Raw genomic sequence first — 14009 nt, 5'->3', positions numbered from 1 at the left:
CTATAACGACAATGGTCTGCAGTGGCATTTGAGGAAGAGCCCATCCATGTAAGCAGTCATAGATTAGCAGTAGATACTATTAGTGTGTGTCTGTGAGCTGTGCTGAGTGCGTGTCCAGCATCGGCAAATCCTCCCACGCCTAATTTAAGACCCTGCATTAATCACTGGGCTTGGAGGACAGAAAGTCAAAGATGGGTTGGTGGAGGGGAGGGGGGGTGGGGGTGAAACTAGACCCACTTTGGTGCTTTTTTACCTGAGGCTATTTGGACAGGAGGAGAGAGAGAGAGAAAAACAAAGAAAATTAAAAAGCCAGAGATCAAAAGGCTGAAGAAAAAAAAAAAATAAGAAATTGCAAAAGAGGAAGAGAAAGAAAGTGAGTCATTGAGAGAGGAAGAAAGGAAAGGGAGAGAAAGAAGCTGATTATTTGTAATTAATTAGGCGTTATTGTTCTAAATTAGCCTGCTACACAGGTGCTCATTAATCTTCTGTAGTAGGAAGCAGTGATTGGTAATCCATAGCTGTTTCTGAGTGCACAGCCTGTTCTAAATGCACCAGTCGTCCATCTCTTTCTCTCTTCCTCCGTCTCTCCCAGTGATCACACAGCAAGACCTTCTACCCCATTAGTTTGAGCTTAATTTGACATTTAGCATTTTTAGCAATTAAAAGGCTACATTCAGAGCGCAGCTCCGATGGAAATTATGCAGGAGAGCAGTGTTGCACATAACGTCATAGATTCAGGATGCAGTCTGTACATTAAGATGATGTATGTTGGCCTTAAATGGGGCTCTGTAACAGATCCAGTTACCATTAGACAGAGGTAGTATATGTCTCTGTGGTTTTTAAAAGAGCGTTTAGCCTTGCTACAATATATAGAAACTGCCTTGGGTGGCTAGGACATCAGCGCTGATCTAATCTAATTTAATCCTACTCCATGACTCGGCCTGGCCTCAGTGGGGTATGGAAAAATGTTATGGTAATGTACAAAAACATGGTGGGCCTTTCTAACGTGACAGGTAACATGGTATTAACTGGGCACAGCATGGCCAGCTTATACAAAAGATTTGAAACGCCTGGGATGGGGGCATTATAAACAAAAATACATTTCAATACGGCTAGTTACTATTTTCATTTCTAACTCAATTTTTTTGACAAAAGATATCATGTAAAAATCAACAAACAGAATTAGAAATAAAATCTCCATTTTCCTGTACTCGAACGATATCGACTGCATCAGATATCAGCTATCGCATTTCCAAAACAAAGCAAACAGAAGCTACAATTTTGTCCACACGTCTGTGCAGTATAACAGATCCAGAATAAGCAAAGGCCCCACACCACAATCTGGTAGGTGAGGGTCGGGGTGGCAAAGTGCTGATCTTGGGAGACCCCCGCAGTAGGAGCCTGGGAGTCCCCATTTAGATCAATAGATAGAGAGCAACCACAAAACAAAGGGGAAATGGGGAGGGCAGCGTGGCTCTAATCCGATTAGCTAAATGCAATTCCTCCTCCAAAATCAATGTCATCTGCTACTGCGGAGCTGGCTGTGTGGTTTTGCTCTTGTTCACAATATCTTCATTTCTCACTCCCTGTTTAAACACTTTTCTTCTTAGTTTTTCCTCCTGCCCATCTGATTCAGTGATATGCATACATTCCTTATCTGTAATGTCTATCGCAGTCATAGTAAGATAAGCTTGCGCAAAGATCCCAAGTGAGGAGTCTTGCGGGCTAAATAAGCCATCGTTTGATTATTATACATTTCACGTTGCGATTTTAATAATTACCTGAGAATTACAGGGTAGTAGATCAAAGTCATGGATACTAGTTCTTGGGCTACTGGGTAGCACAGACAATGTTTGATGCATGGCTATTGTCTAGCATTGGTTTTTTCAATGTTCTGACTTCTCCTTTCTTTGTCCACTTGTCAGTGCGCCGATCTGAAACCCTTTTGCCAAGAACAACAGCTCGAGACTTGTGTATGTAATGTCTCAATAACCACAGACCGCACCAGCTTTACTGAAAAACAATTCCATCATTAACTAAAAAAGGCTGATTTGATACAATTAAACTCAATTCTTCCAAAAACGCTCCACTTCTAAAGTTACTTATAGAATTAGCAGTTCATAATGTACATTTCTATTTTCTCAAAGATCTGTTGGCTCATTTCTGCTCATATTTATCTTTGTGGTAAAATGTCTGACAGGTATAATGAAGTTAGCTGACAGTGGGAGTCTGAAGGACAGAGGGACCTTCACGCCTCGATCTCTCTCTTTGGGAGAACTCCTTGTTCTCGGACTGATTTGTGTGCAGAGATGGACGAGGGGCACCTTGGGTGGGTGTGTGGGCTGTGAGTGGGAGGGCTGTTGTGTCAGCGTGCCCACCTGCAAGAACATCTGTCTTTTCAGAGAGACACATATGCAGATACACTTGCAGTACTTGTTAATGACTGACATAAGGATACACAACACAAGCATGCACACACACACACACGGAGCAACCCAAAACACACAGACTTTTTAATTCTCACAAATATTACATTTAGTTGTTAGTGCCTCTTGTTAGTTATTATTTGCCAGTATAAAAATAAAAGTAGAAATAAAATGGAAGCTTTCTTAATCATGTACCTTAAATAATTTGAAAAATGTAAAAATTAAAAAAAAAAAAAAACATATGATACAGAAAACAATAATGCATTAATGGGGACTGCAGTTCAAAGATTATGAGTCATGGGCAATTTCTCTACTATGTAGACTGTCTCTATTAGCAGTGGGGTGAAATCACGCATTTAGCATAGGCCATGTCATCTCTATACATGCCAAACTGACAATTTTACCAATATGACACCAGACAAACCAAATCATAAAGCCTACGTAAGAAAGAAGCGTTCAAATATGTATTTGTGAACACACATATGCACTTATCAAGAGGCTCCCAGTGGGCTGGTTGTATTTATGAGGCCTTGTTTCTCTGATTGTTCTCGCATGGTTCCGATGAATATTCAATGGGCTCGGAGAGAGAAGGGCTTCCTAGAGCCCGAGAGAAAAGGAGGGTAAAGAGAAAACGTGCCCGCTAACTCACATCCGCACAAACACAGACACGCACATACACACGATTGTACACACACACACAGACATACAATCATGCACACATACACAGCCCTGCAGCAGTGGGAGGAGAGAGCAACAGTGACAAACAGCTTCGGTGCTACAAAGGTGGCAGGAAATCTATCAAACGGGACAATAAAATTGCAATTGAGTTTCTTTAGCTTTTTTATAGCAGATGCATGTATCTTGGTGGCTAGCACCCACCTCAACTATCCGATTCACAGGCGGCTTCCCTGCACTGTGTGTACGTTTATGTGTGCTTGTGTGTATATCTCACATCTTACAAGTGCTTGGGGTTTATTCACACACAGTTTGTGAGCGAAATTTCGTTGTTACACGAGTGCAGTGTTACTAGAGCCAAGGAGAAACAGCATTAATCTTGTGCAATTATAGGAAAAAAAGGCAATTACAGCCTGTCGTTTACAAAGGAGAATAAACAATTTCTGCACAACACCAAACTAAACACTTTATTACATTGCAAAGTGAAACCTAAACACACTCCAGCAATATGTACAGACGAAAGGACAAAAGTCCTTCATCAACAAGATGTTATTCATAAATAGCCAAAATCTCAGATGATTATATTTACACTACGATTTTTTGTCACTGCCAAACAGAAATATCAAAATCACACTTTCTATATTTATAAGCAGATGCATTTTAAACTTGGGATAACAAAACTGGATTTTTTTTTATTATTTTAACAATACCACCTACATAAACATGTTATATTTTCATTGTCACAGTTTTACTGTCACTGCAACACTATATATCAAGCAAATTTTTCTTGTTGCGTAGTCATCTTTTTGACTGTCATACATCAAATACCGTCCTTATCTGCCAATGTGGAAAATTTCCTTAAGCCTCTGCATGTACATGTTTTATTTTCACTGCAGGTTAATTCTACTGTGTTCAGAGATGTGGAGAGATGTTGGGAGTTCAGAGCATCCAGCATTCAACACACACACACACACACACACACACACTGTCCTGTTAACTGCCGCCTTCATACTGATCATCTCCCAGGCAGTCTGTCTGTGCCCCCTACTGGACGCCAACGCTCACAGCACCCACGCCACGGTGAAGCGTCTCATATCACAAGCACTTCTTTAACTCAACCTTCAATCTGCCAGGCTTAAAAACCCCCCAGACCACAATCTGACACCAACCTCAATTACTTCACTGCTTTGGAACAGAGTAGCGTAATATGATATCAACACTGAATTTCTAAAGCAGTATTTTGAATTCAGCTTTTGGAAATAAGAAGTGCCAGAAGTTTATTTTTATCTGTGCAACGTGAAAGAAAAGAGACTCTATACATAAATAAAGAATGGAAGGGCTGCTGGACTCATTCTCATTGGTTTATAGTGCAACTAGGTTTTAAATGATCACTGTATGGCTTCCATAGCTTAATCTGATGGGCACTGAGAGGCAAGGTTTAATTACTATGCTGGTCTATGCTGCAAGTTAGAGGGTTCAGACGATTATGCTCTCTAATTTCTTATTTGATGAATTGCATTATGTCAGATTCAAACTAAACATATGGGTGACAGAGCTGATGGCTTTGACTGAATACTGCTGTTCGTTTGGCTGGAATCAAACTGAGGAGCAGGGTAAGTGCAAAGACGTGGTTACGGTCATGAGGTGAATGTTTAGGCTGACAATACTGCAGCAAGATTTGAGTGTGTGTGTGTGTGTGCGTGCTTGAAAGATAAAGAGCGTGTGAGCTTAAACAAAGAGAAACAGAAACGAAACACAAAAAAAAAAAATGTAAAAATGAAACAGATGAGGAGATAGAAGAAGATCCACAGAGAAAGATAAACAAAGCTGTGGATAACCTCTGCATGTGTGTGTGTGTGTGTGAGGCGTGCATGGTTATAATGAGCGCTCTGACCTTGGAGTGGGTGATGGACAGGGTGTCCACCCAGACGCGCCAGCCGCCCCACTCATATTTGATGGCGTGGTAGAGCAGGATGCGGAAGATGGCGTACACCATCTCCGTGATTTTCTGCTCCTCGTTGTTTCGCGGGTTGATGAAGCACAGAGAGAGCATCCACTCCTGCCACACCGAGCACTGCAGCAGGCTCCTGAAACAAAAAAAAAGCATACACAGCTATAGTATGAGAAGGTGGTGTAGGGCTGAATGTGAATCTTAGGAGCACGTAAACACAGTTCAGACTTGTGTGTGATGTAGTTCTCGATTCCTGTGAAACAGGCTGAATTCTTACCTGCGGTTCTCTCGGCTGTTATTGAACAGTTTGATCATGTCTGACAGAAAAACCCTGCGCACCTCCATGCTCTCGGGGGATGGGGGAGAGTTCTTCAGCAGAGCAGCTATTACCTTCAGAATCTCTAAAAAAAAACATTAAACAGAATGGATATATTTCTGTTAAAATAAAAATATTCATAGAGTTACATTAAAATATACAGTGCATGTAAATAAGATACTTCTCCATGTCTGTGTTGTCCATTTTGTAACATAATACATTATGGCAAGCTTGTTTTTTCAAGGCTTGGATTTGGAAACATTCAGCATTCTGCTAAGACATAAAACTTGCTTTTTGGGCGCAGAAAAGGAAACTGTACAAATCAACAACTAAATCATACATTGGTCTCAACATGTGCAAATCATTGTGTCACAAACTATCTGAACTCCCAGCTGTACACACCTGAAAATCTGTGCCTGTGGTAAGAAAAACATAACAGAGGAGAAATATAAAAGTCCGGGCCATTGATCTTTATCATACTGTAATGGTTTTGGTATTGTTTCAAATGAGAGAGCCAGAGTCGCAGGCCCTTCTGGAAGGCTTAGCTTTCGGTTAAACCAAAGAGACTGACTGTTTAGATTAATTATCTAGGCAATGTCAGTGTCCATTTACTTTGAGTAGAGAGACGGCAGGGCTTGGATTTCACTTGTCTCTTCAGACCTTGGCGCTAACCGATGCCCCCTTGCCCCGGCAGACGGTTGTGTTGTTTCTACGCCTTAGTCACTCAAATTATGAGTCGCTGAACCTTTACCGCCAGAAAATTACCCCAGCATGTACCGGGAATGAGGATGGAGGGATGGCGTATTCCCTTCTTTTTTCCATTTGCTCTTGGTTCCTTTCCCTTGAGTTAATTTGAGGGAAACAGTACTTCCTCGGTTTGTTTGATTGGCTCTGACGTTACTAAAGACTGCAATCAGGGGGCCATTTTGGGAGTTTGTCACAGATTAAATCAAGAGAATGCACAGCAAAGGAGAAACAGACCACCGCTCTATGTTCCATAGAATGTGCTCACATGTACGAACCCATACAAGGTTTCTATGATATATACCGCCTGTCTAGGATGGTTGGGTAGAAGAGTTTTTAACACAATAAAGGCTTAAGATAATCAATGTGTGACTACAGCAGGACCTTGTCAGATTAAGGCTGGTTGGAAGTAAACCTTGGTTGTGATTATACCAAGTGCTTGGATTTCAAACTGATTAAAGCCGTTTTGTATGTGAATGTGTGTGCACAAAAGGTGCGTGTGCCTGTGCAGGAGCATGAGCATAAAAGTGAGAGGAAAGTTTTCTTTTCATAGCTGAAATGAATACTTAAGATTTCACCATAAGAAAAAAATGTTGTGAGCTGACGTGAAATTTGAGGTAAGTAAATTATAGAATGGGAACATTGATCAAAGCCCGGAGTCGCCATTTCAGCTGGTTATGTTGCGGCATATAGAAAATGATTATGCACTTTCTTCTTGTAATTATGCACTGGTAGAAAACATAAATAAAACTGCATGTGTGCTAGTATATACAGTAGTAATATAGTATATAGTAATACATATACGTACGCAAAGTATGTACATAGTTATTCAGGTCATAAATAATATTGATTACATGTTATGTTTAATTACATGCTATGATCATTGTAACAAATATGTAATCTTTAATTATAAAATACATACAACAAAAAGGTAACATGATAGACTAAGTTTGAAGGTAAAAAAAAACAAAAATAATAACATTTCGCATTATTTACTCCAAATGATTTATACAAATGCATTAAAAACAATAAATTACAAACTCACCTAAATATTATTGAATAATTGATTGAATTAATTTAATACATACGTCTAGTTTCATAAGCATATAAAATGTTAATAAACTGAATTAAGTGACGTAATAATTTCATTTATCATTCCTTTATGTGTAAATTAATCCTGACAAAACATGATACAGAGAATCAATAAAACTAGCACATGTGTATATATTTTATCTAGCTATCCTCATGCTAGGTTTACATCAGAGGTTCAGTTGTATGAAAATACCCTCTGGCTGCAAAATTTATGTCGTTCATTTGTTTGACTGTATATAGCAATCGCACGGTTCCATGGGGAATATCCTCCAGTGCAGTATGGAGCAATAGGTATGTAGAGGGTACGCTGCAGGGAATGATTTAGGAGAGTAGTGTGGCGCAGAGGAGGCACTTACGTGGGTTGAGAATCTTCACAGTGGAGTCGGGGTCCGGATGCTGTTTATGGATCACTTGAGTACAGATCTGCTCTGTAAGAATCTACCGAGGGACGGAGAGGGGATTCAAGTCATAAATATCTACATAGGTCTTAACAATAACAGGGAAACAAACTACACAATAGATACACATAGCTATGTTTATGTTTCACCATCATGTTGTATATTGCTAAATAATTGTCAAATCCAGTTTCTGCAGGTGGTCGGCCATACAATTTATTGTTATGTATAATTCGTTAAATATTTATATTGAGTAGTAAAGGCAAAATTGGAAGAAACAGTAATCTAATAAGGCAAACATTTTAAACTGCTATAATTCATACACACATACCACATATTAAAAATAAATACTGTCATGCAGTTGAACATAAATATTTATTCGGGCAGTTGTGGACCATTTCTGTCTTGTAAGCGCAGGCCTCGAGTGTGAACGTAGGCCGACTGACCTCAAAGAGCACGTTGTAGGTTGTCATGGTGAACTGGTTGGAGTTGAGCATCAGGCGTTCAGTGAGCAGGGAGAAGAGGCCGTGACTCAGCATAACCTCCGATTTCCTCCTAATTAGGACATTAGGAGGTCAAAGGTCTGTCAGTAAACATGACTTTGCTGTATCAGAAAGTAATGCAGTGCATTTTTTTTTTTAAACTGGTACATACACAACTGGCTTAATGTAACTGCACAGAGATAGCACGATGTATTTTTTATCTCAAAAGTAATACTGAATAATATTCAAACAGTCCTATATTATTGTAAATTTTTTAAAATGACAAGGGCAAAATCTGGAGTTTCTGATGAGTCAAATAATTGCAACGGTTGAAATCTTTAGCAGTATAAATCAGCTGAGCTCCAGCTGATGTTTGACACGGAGGAAATGAAAAAGAGAATCCCCGCTGACTAAGTAAGAGCAGTCCCTCACAGAAAAGTCTTTGTCGCTTTCATCTCTGATCATGGATCAGTTCCATCTTTAGTATTATAAATCAGCTAAAAAACTGTGCACTGTTTGCAGAGTGCCTTATAGTCAATCTTGCATTTGGATCACAATGCTGTTGCCAGCAGGGCAAGACTAGAGTTGTTTCTGGTACTACGATTGCAGCATAAGGTGCGCACACTGTAATTGGTGGTTATTGGTAAAAACGAAGTGGGGAACAGCTTACAATATGACCTGAACATCAATCAATAAAGCAATAACACTGAAATAACACAGTATATGTACTGCTCATTAGACAAAATAGCAACCTACAAGTGTCACATTTATGTCAGTAGTATGCACAAAATAAAAATAAGGCAAGTTTGGTCAAATGCAACTTTTTTTTTTGTTTTTTGTTTTACAATTTTATCTATATAAGATTGATTCTTCTGCACACTACAATACTTTGCAGTAGCTCTGTAACTATTGGGAACATTTGGAAATGGACTTTGCCATACATAAAATTGACTTCAGTTATTTCATATTTTATTAATATCAAAATTGTGTGTGTTTATGAATAATTTTATAATCTACAACCTCTTAAGTCCAGGAATATATTCATGTGTATTTTAGCTTTTTCATTGTACTTACTTTGGTGGCAAGTGTCTCAGGAAGTAGCCCATCACTTTGAGTGCCTGCACTCTTATTCCTTCACTTTTTGATGCCAAAAGCTTGTAAATCACACTGTAAAAAAAGACAAAAATTCAATTGATGTTTTAAATCAATTAAAAATAAAAACACATATTTAAAATGCACAATATTTTACACACTTTCAGCATTTCATTAGAGATTTAGCTGTATATAGCATGTACCATGTTCATGCAAAACACATTTCTATTTTCAAAACAGAATTTGATCTGTTGTTAATTTAAACAAAAACGAGTGCATACAGTATCCACCGTAAAAATGTTACATAAAGCTACAGTAATACAAGACTAAAGTTATCAATATTTAAAATGATCAACTCCACTTTTGACCATTTTGACACTGAGTAACACTGATAAAGCTATCAGTACATATGTAATATGCATATGCATATAATATCAAAAGGTGATCAATACCGAATCCCATTGCGCTGGTCAAAGGCCTGGACCATGGACCCAGGATGTTCAGACATCAGAGCCACCAACAACTGCAGCACATCCATGAGATTGTCATCCTGTGGGACAAAGAGAAGGAGACGTGGGGCTACTGTGGTAAAACTGCATCTAGTAAAGCTGAATTAGATCAGCTTCCATGGTGATATTTTAAATTATGAGGAAGATACAGTATAAGTCAGTTTTCTATGTCAAGGCAGATATATGTGTAGTTATTTACTGCTGTTTATTCTTGTAATATATAGTAGTGGTGGTAGCAGCAGTAATGGGAGAACATAGTGAAAATTCAGTAGAAATAATGCAATACATTATACACGTCTGAACTAAAGGATAACAATATGTGCTCTATAAATTCAAGGGTTGCTACATAACAGTGGTTTTTTTGAGCCATGTTGTAATGACCCCTTATTCTTACATAGTTTTATTGTGTAACTGACCAAACTGACTGATTCATTTGTTATGCATCAATCCACTGTAAACAAAACCACTTCTGTCAGGACCTCTAACTGGCAAACTTGGAAAAATAACAAGAAACAGTAATTCTTCTTTGAGCAACAGGAATTGTTTGCTCCTGCTCTGCATATCAGGTGGTGGGAAGACACAATACAGTACAGAAGTGTTATGATGCCACCTAGTGGTGAGCTTTCGGCTGCTCATTGTTGCATGAACAAAGGTACTGTATGCGTCCCTACCTCGTGCATGGTAAGGAGGTAGTTGAGGATACTCTGTAGTTCGTCTTCCTTGACTCCATGATCCTAGAATATATTTGCACAGATTATTTCACCACTGTGAAAACCCAAACTTGATTTGTGAGAGGAGGTGCACCACTGAGAAACTTAGGAAAAGATGTACATTCAACTAATTACAACATTATGCAGTTTTATGGTTCAATATAAAAGACACAAAGGAAAAGTTCAGACATATTCACATAAGATCCATTTATTAGAAGTGTTTGATTGCTTTTCAAATAATAAATAAATCCAAGATTATGAATATGCAGGGTTTTTTTTTTTTACACTTACATGCTAATTAAATGCTTTACATGCCAGTTTGAATAAACTCTTCAACTAAAAAAATGTATGCACCTACATTATTAAGTGTATAACAAATTATTGGCCAACAGACAGCTGTAGTGAAAGCTGAAAGCTTTAATCCCCTCACTTACATCTAAAGGTTATTATATTATGGGTTGACCAAGAGTAAACTATGTTTGCTGTTGTGTAAAGTGGCGGTTAGTTTGTTCTTACGCATACTGCATCATGTTGGCACCACTGCCAAACACCAGCTACAGGAACCACTAGTAAGCATAATTCTGGCATCCAAATGTGCCACTTCCTCAGTTGTTTTAGTTGGGGGCGGGGGTAGGGGGTGGGTCTGGTTTTTGGTGTCATGAGGCATAAACATACCTTCATTATGAGCTGTTTGACAAACAGAAGCAGAAAGGCTCGCAAAGAAAGGATTTCCTTCTGGTTTGGCCTTGGACCATCTGAAAACCCAAAACAGCACACAATGACTGTTGAAAGTAGGCTAATAAATGAACAACTTGGCAAGATCCAGAAAGATAAGGCAAGAAATTCTAAAGGTCTATTTTTTTCTTGTAAAAGCAAAGTTCTGCACCTGATTTATCACTTGGAGTACTCGCAGTGAGTAAATGTGAGAGTGTGTGTTCGTATGTGTGCACACATTTCTGTGCAAATGCTCATGTCTGCATGTGAAATCTGTCTTTACACGCATGTCTCGATTACATATTTGAAAGGAGAGTGAGAAGAGGAATGGGAACACTATACATCAATAGCGTTCCATTACTGTATTACATTATAAACACAGTTAATTTTTGCATTTTGTGGGCAGTCTCACCTTGGCCTTTGGGCATGACTCCGCTGCGGTCCTGAGGGTTGATAACCCAGTAGTAGTATTTCAGTGTATGCATGACCTGAAGCACAGTGCCCACCCTGCGAATGGCGTTATAGATGGTCACTGTGCTGATGAACTCTGTCGCCAGGTAAGTGTACAGTGTCAGTTGCACCTGCAGGAGATAAAGCACATATGAGAAATCACATATACTTACACACTTTAGAGTTTGAGTGGAATAATCCAGTTTTACTGTGTCCTTGTTTCTTGTTCCTATGAGAAGAACGTGGAGGATTCTAAGCCTCTAAGGGTTGTCGGCAACCCATTCTCACTTAAATAGCAGTCACTGAGTCACAGGTGGAGGGATAACCTTGAACTCCTAGCTGAACTCTGAAACACTGAAAATAAAATTGGGGCAAGAGCATACAGAGCAAAAGAAGGTGATTTTGACTCTGCAGATCTGTGAGTGTGCACATCTGTATGCAGTAACCAATATGTGTTTCAGTCTACATGTGAATGTGCTTATCTGCATCCCTTACAAATGTAACCAAATGTAAAATAATGTGCTACTGTGCATGTATGTGTATGCATGTATTCAAACAGTATATTCATTCTACCTTGGCAGGGGCGTGGATCCAGATGGCAGGGTTGAACAGAATGTGGTCACATAGCTGCTTGAGCAGCAAGATGCCATTCTGCAAGTTGCTAAGGTATCTGGAGAAGGCCAGCACAATGTCCAGGACGGGCCGCGTCACATGCACCTTGGAAGACTGGAGAACAGACAGGGAGACAAGGAGGCGGAAAGTGGCACAATAGGAGGTGGAAAAAGGAGGAGAGGATGATAGGTCAGTGAACGGAGTCGATGACATGGAAAGCAGAAAGGGGTGAATGAGGTGCAACACGGAAAGGGGAGATAAAGGACACATGCAGAGAAAGATGAGGAGCTCCTCTTCTGCCTAACAAGCACACGAGCCAGCTGTGACCTCTAAATACAGCTGAGGGAAAACAAAGTCCGTCTCATACTGAGTGTTGGTGTTGGTGTGTGCGTGTGTTAGTGTGTTTGTGGTGTTAAGGGAATACTGTGCTGGGTTCATTATGAGCGCAGGAAGATAGCTCTCTCGTGTATTTCTTTGCCAGCTGAGCCAAATTATGTTTGTCTTACCTTCTCCAAACTGTAGCCGATGACCAGAAAGCCTTTGCAGGCCAGGACCTGCTCTTGCATAGCCACTGAGTTCTTCAAGAGCTCCATCACAAAGGATAGCAAAGTGCAGCTAAGAGGTACACAGACAGACAAACAGCGACAGAGAGAGAGAGAGACAGTGACAATAATCTATGTAAGCTGCTGACAAAGTCCTGGCTGTGAAGGGCATATCCTACATGAAATGTGATTGAATGAGGGTGTTGTGTCTCCATTGTGCTGGGAGAACAGATTCTAGTTAGCATCACCTTGAGGGCAGCATACACAACAACAACGTTGCAGTTACAAGTAAAACGGCCTCACAGCTTTCAAACTCAGCAGGACATCAAACATATAACATATAACCTATTTTATGACCGCTTTTTAAACACTTACTGTAGTTTGACAGCGATAGCACAAACAATTTTTGACAGACAGCTGAGGTATTGTATCTGTAAAGACAGCGGTAATGGACTAAAAACATAGGGCCAATTAAAAATGTTAAATAACAGGCTCTGTGAGCTCTCTGTATACCAGCCACATGTAGTGAGAACCTTTATTTTAGCCTGACATAATGTTATTTTACACTAGTAAACAATTCAGCTCACCATTAACCATCAAGGGAAACACTAGGTTTAATATCATCTTAAAAATAAGGTAAATAATGTCACACATCTTCAAACTGTTTAAGTGGCTTGAAGTATTTAGCCAATTTAATTTCTTCTGGCATAAGAAAAACATTAATTAAGGTTATAATGCATTAGTTCAAGTTGTATATTGTAAGCAGAACATGATTGTCAGGATTGCCACTCAGCTGTTAAGTACAGCAGTAGCAGGAGATTCCATTATGCCTGAGCAGAAGTATAGCACTGCAGCGAACGTGACTGATTATGCTACTTTACAGCCATCAAACCAGCAGCCTAAATATTTACACTTTATATGTTCTACACTATCAGAATGGCTTGATACCAGAAAACAAAATAATGATAAACTTGAATGAAGGATAAACAAAAACTACAAATTGTTCCTTGAACATTTTAAGTGTGTGTGTGTGTGTGTGTGTGTGTGTGTGTGTGGTGTGTGTGTGTTAGTGTTTATGGTTACCAGACAGAGGTGTCCAGCTCGTGGCTGGAGGGCTGGCAATAATCCAGCTGTGCAAACAGAGGGAAGAGGACCTGCACACCACCGATAGAGTGTATGCCACTCTGGACTGAGTGAGTCACCACCGCTTTCACATCCTGTGCAAACAAACACACATGAATCCACATGACTACATTTAACATGTAACAGGGCAAGCATTCGTATATGAATCACACAAAC

At 39.5% G+C, this 14009-nt stretch overlaps 1 protein-coding gene across 5 annotated transcripts in view; it reads right to left on the bottom strand.

Annotated features, from left to right (window-relative positions):
• Positions 1 to 14009, bottom strand: part of lrba (LPS responsive beige-like anchor protein) — a 190916-nt gene that overhangs the window by 138625 nt on the left and 38282 nt on the right. For all 5 annotated transcript variants that reach the window (XM_042427272.1, XM_042427281.1, XM_042427298.1 and 2 more), the window contains exons 10-21: positions 13794 to 13927; positions 12675 to 12783; positions 12130 to 12282; positions 11519 to 11687; positions 11068 to 11147; positions 10354 to 10416; positions 9626 to 9723; positions 9156 to 9248; positions 8046 to 8154; positions 7561 to 7642; positions 5330 to 5453; positions 4996 to 5188 (exon numbers count right to left, since the gene is read on the bottom strand). In XM_042427272.1, the coding sequence (XP_042283206.1) occupies positions 4996 to 5188; positions 5330 to 5453; positions 7561 to 7642; positions 8046 to 8154; positions 9156 to 9248; positions 9626 to 9723; positions 10354 to 10416; positions 11068 to 11147; positions 11519 to 11687; positions 12130 to 12282; positions 12675 to 12783; positions 13794 to 13927 (1407 nt within the window). The remainder of the gene's footprint in view (positions 1 to 4995; positions 5189 to 5329; positions 5454 to 7560; positions 7643 to 8045; positions 8155 to 9155; positions 9249 to 9625; positions 9724 to 10353; positions 10417 to 11067; positions 11148 to 11518; positions 11688 to 12129; positions 12283 to 12674; positions 12784 to 13793; positions 13928 to 14009) is intronic.

The sequence above is a fragment of the Thunnus maccoyii genome, chromosome 2, assembly GCF_910596095.1.
Source record: "Thunnus maccoyii chromosome 2, fThuMac1.1, whole genome shotgun sequence".
Classification (NCBI taxonomy): domain Eukaryota; kingdom Metazoa; phylum Chordata; class Actinopteri; order Scombriformes; family Scombridae; genus Thunnus; species Thunnus maccoyii.
This window is presented reverse-complemented; position numbering and strand designations above follow the sequence as displayed.